Source organism: Argentina silus (assembly GCF_951799395.1).
Source record: "Argentina silus genome assembly, chromosome: 17".
NCBI classification, from domain to species: domain Eukaryota; kingdom Metazoa; phylum Chordata; class Actinopteri; order Argentiniformes; family Argentinidae; genus Argentina; species Argentina silus.
This window is the reverse complement of record NC_139671.1, coordinates 13,315,240-13,318,345: the sequence shown is the minus strand read 5'-3', so window position 1 is coordinate 13,318,345 and position 3,106 is coordinate 13,315,240. Positions and strand designations below refer to the sequence as shown.

The window sequence follows — 3,106 nt, the reverse complement described above, 5'->3', positions numbered from 1 at the left end:
CTTTCCTCTTGCCCCTGCAGAGTTGACCCTGTCCACCCCACAGTGAAGAGAGTCCAGCTCTGATTGGCCAGAATGCAGACCTTATTTCTATAAGAAGCCCAGCAGCGCAGCCAGCCCCTTCAACTCCTTGTCCCTCCTCCATCCCTCTATCCCTCCATCTGTCTCTCCCTCTCTCTTAATCAAGGTAAAGTACAGAGGTTTTACACTCTATCGTTTGATGAGCAGCAGCATTCAAATTTGACTTTCACTAACATTATCAAGGGGACATCAGTTTGACACTGTCTCTCTCTCCCTCTTCCAGTCCTCCCAGCTGCCCATGCCTTGCGAGGCTCCTCTCCTCTCCTCTCGATGAGCATAATGCTCCAGCTCCACTGCTGAACTCCCTCCCCCTTCCCTACCCTCACCCCTACCTCATCCCCTCTTCACCCCCCCCCTACCCCTCGTCCCCACCATGACCAGTCTGAAGCGCTCCCAGACGGAGCGCTCGGTGGGGGGGTCCATCCCCGCCTCGGACGAGTTCTACACCCGCCGTCTGCGCCTGCCCAACGGGGGGGCTCCCCCGCCCCGTAGCGAGAGCGCCCACCTCTCCTCCTCCTCCTCGTCCTCCTCCTCTACCCCCGGCGTGCCCAAGATGGGGGTCCGCGCCCGCGTCGCCGACTGGCCCCCCAGGAAAGACGGAGGCGGAGGACTGTGGCACGTCACCGTGGACACGGACTCCCCCAGTTCTACCAGCACAACGACGTCGAGCGGGAGCGGAAGCGGGAGTGGAGGAGGAGGAGGAGGAGGAGGTGGAGGAGGAGGAGGAGTGGGCGGGGGCTCGACGTCAGGCTCCGCCCACAGCAACCTGTCGGCGAAGCTGGGCCACCTGATCAGCCCGCAGGACTCGTCCATGCTGCGCAACATCCACAACACGCTCAAGAACAAGATGCACAGCAAGAACAAAGACAACCGCTACCTGTCCCCCGACGGCTACCAGGGGTCCCCCCGCAAGGGCATGCGCCGCATCCGCCAGCGCAGCAACAGCGACATCACCATCAGCGAGCTGGACGGGGACGGCGGCGAGGGCTGGTCCTTCTCCGGCTGGACGCCCATGCACCGCGAGTACGGGAGCACCTCGTCCATCGACAAGCACGGCGTCTCGGGGGAGAGCTTCTTCGACATGCTGAAGGGCTACACGTCCACGGACGCCCCCGACCAGCGCAGCCCGGCGCCCGAGAGGCTGGGCGAGCTGCTGACCGTCGCCCCGCACAAACAGACCGCCCTGGATCTGCCCGACGGACCCCTGGGTCCCGCCAAAGGCAGCCCCGCCAGCCGCCTAAAGGAACGGGAGAAGCACCTGAAGAGGAGGTCGAAATCGGAGACGGGCGGGGAGTCGATATTCCGGAAGCTGCGCAGCGTGAAGGCGGAGGGGGACTCGTCCCGGGCGGGGTCGGACGTGGAGGACGGGGGGCGTGGGGATGACAGCGGCCCCCCTCCCAAACCCTGGGCCTGCCAGAAGGGCTTCGCCCACTTCGACATACAGAGCCTCCTCTTCGACCTCAACGAGGCGGTCCAGAGTCGCCAGTCCGTGGTCAAGCGCAAGAACATGACCACGGGCGCCTCCGCCGCCTCGGCCTCGGCCACCTCCTCCCTCGCGTCCAGTCAGAGCGGCGCGTACGGGTCGCCCTGCGGCTCGCAGGAGGAGCTGAACGCCAAGGACGGCCCGGGACACGCCACCAACCCCGCCCTGGACCCCGGGGACGACAGGAGTAACGACCTGGTGATGAACTGTCCCTGCTTCAGGAACGAGATCGGAGGAGAGGGGGAGAGGAACATCAGCCCTTCTAAACAGGTAGGGTACACTGGAACACACACACACACTCACAGACTCACACCCTCTCACTCACACTCACACACACACACACACACGCGCGCACCCATTAATTGAGCTTTAACTCAAGGCTTAATTCTAAATCCTCCAAACATCCTCCAGCCGTATTGGGTACGTCATTGCCGACTTATTTTTGAATAGTTTTAATCCACCTTTTCTCTATAGTAATAACTCTGGAATATTGACTCTGGTAACCCTCCCTCCTTAAGCAGGGCAGCATTGGCAGCGGCGGGGGCTCCAGCGGCTCGTCAGGCTCCGGCTCGGAGGAGGGGCCCCTGGAGGCGTCTCTCAGCAGCATCCACTTCACCAACGCCGGCGTGGCCGTGCTGGAGGCCCCCAAGGACGGCCAGGGCCAGCACGGGGACCGGGCCAAGCGCTACATCGAACACGTGGACATGGGCGCCTACTACTACCGGAAGCACTTCTACCTGAGAGGTGAGAGGAAGCACGTGTACTGAAGACGCTGAGCTGGGCAGAGGCGGGTGTGTGTGTGTGTGTGTGTGTCGGATGATGGAATAGAATTGATATGGATATATACTGTGTAAGATTGTCCGTGTCTTCTCAAAGGTGTGTGTGTGTGTGTGTGTGTGTGTGTGTGTGTGTGTGTGTGTGTGTGTGTGTGTGTGTGTGTGTGTGTGTGTGTGTGTGTGTGTGTGTGTGTGTGTGTGTGTGTGTGGAGGTGGTGGGGTTGGAGCGCAGAGCCAGAGGAATCATTTCAGTTCAGGTCTTAACAGGTCCTTAACGGAAAGTGAAAGAAGTGAAACTCAGGTCGAGCGAAAGTAATGCGTCTGTGTCAGTTGGAGCCGTTCGGCTGGCCCTGAAACAATCTCTTTTTGTCCCCCCCCCCTCTCTGTCCTCCAGAGCACTGGAACTACCTGGGTGTCGATGAGACTCTGGGCCCGGTGGCGGTGAGCCTCCGCAGGGAGAAGCTGGAGGATCACAAGGAGCACGGCCAGCAGTACAACTACAGAGTCATCTTCAGAAGCAGCGAGGTAAAGCCACACAACCACCACCCTGATCTCCCTACGGAGCCGAGCCTGAGCTGTGTTGTACTAGCCTGGTTACGCATTCCCAGATGGCTGCTTGTAACAGTACCGGAAAAAAGAACAATGTGAGATGAAAATATCCCGGGCCGGCACAGTATGGTTCGGTTCGGCCCTGTGGTGTGGAAAAGCCCCGCTCTACCTCTCCACCTCCCCACCTCCCCACCTCTCTACCTCCCCACCTCCCCAGCTC

General features: G+C 60.6%; 1 protein-coding gene across 1 annotated transcript in view; it reads left to right on the top strand.

Annotated features, from left to right (window-relative positions):
* Nucleotides 1-451: 451 nt before the first annotated feature.
* sipa1l1 (signal-induced proliferation-associated 1 like 1) overlaps nucleotides 452-3,106 on the top strand; it is a gene marked incomplete at its 5' end in the record, with an annotated part of 28,517 nt that continues 25,862 nt past the window's right edge. The window contains 3 exons of the mRNA XM_083689354.1: nucleotides 452-1,831; nucleotides 2,083-2,305; nucleotides 2,732-2,862. Of these exons, the coding sequence (XP_083545480.1) occupies nucleotides 452-1,831; nucleotides 2,083-2,305; nucleotides 2,732-2,862 (1,734 nt within the window). The remainder of the gene's footprint in view (nucleotides 1,832-2,082; nucleotides 2,306-2,731; nucleotides 2,863-3,106) is intronic.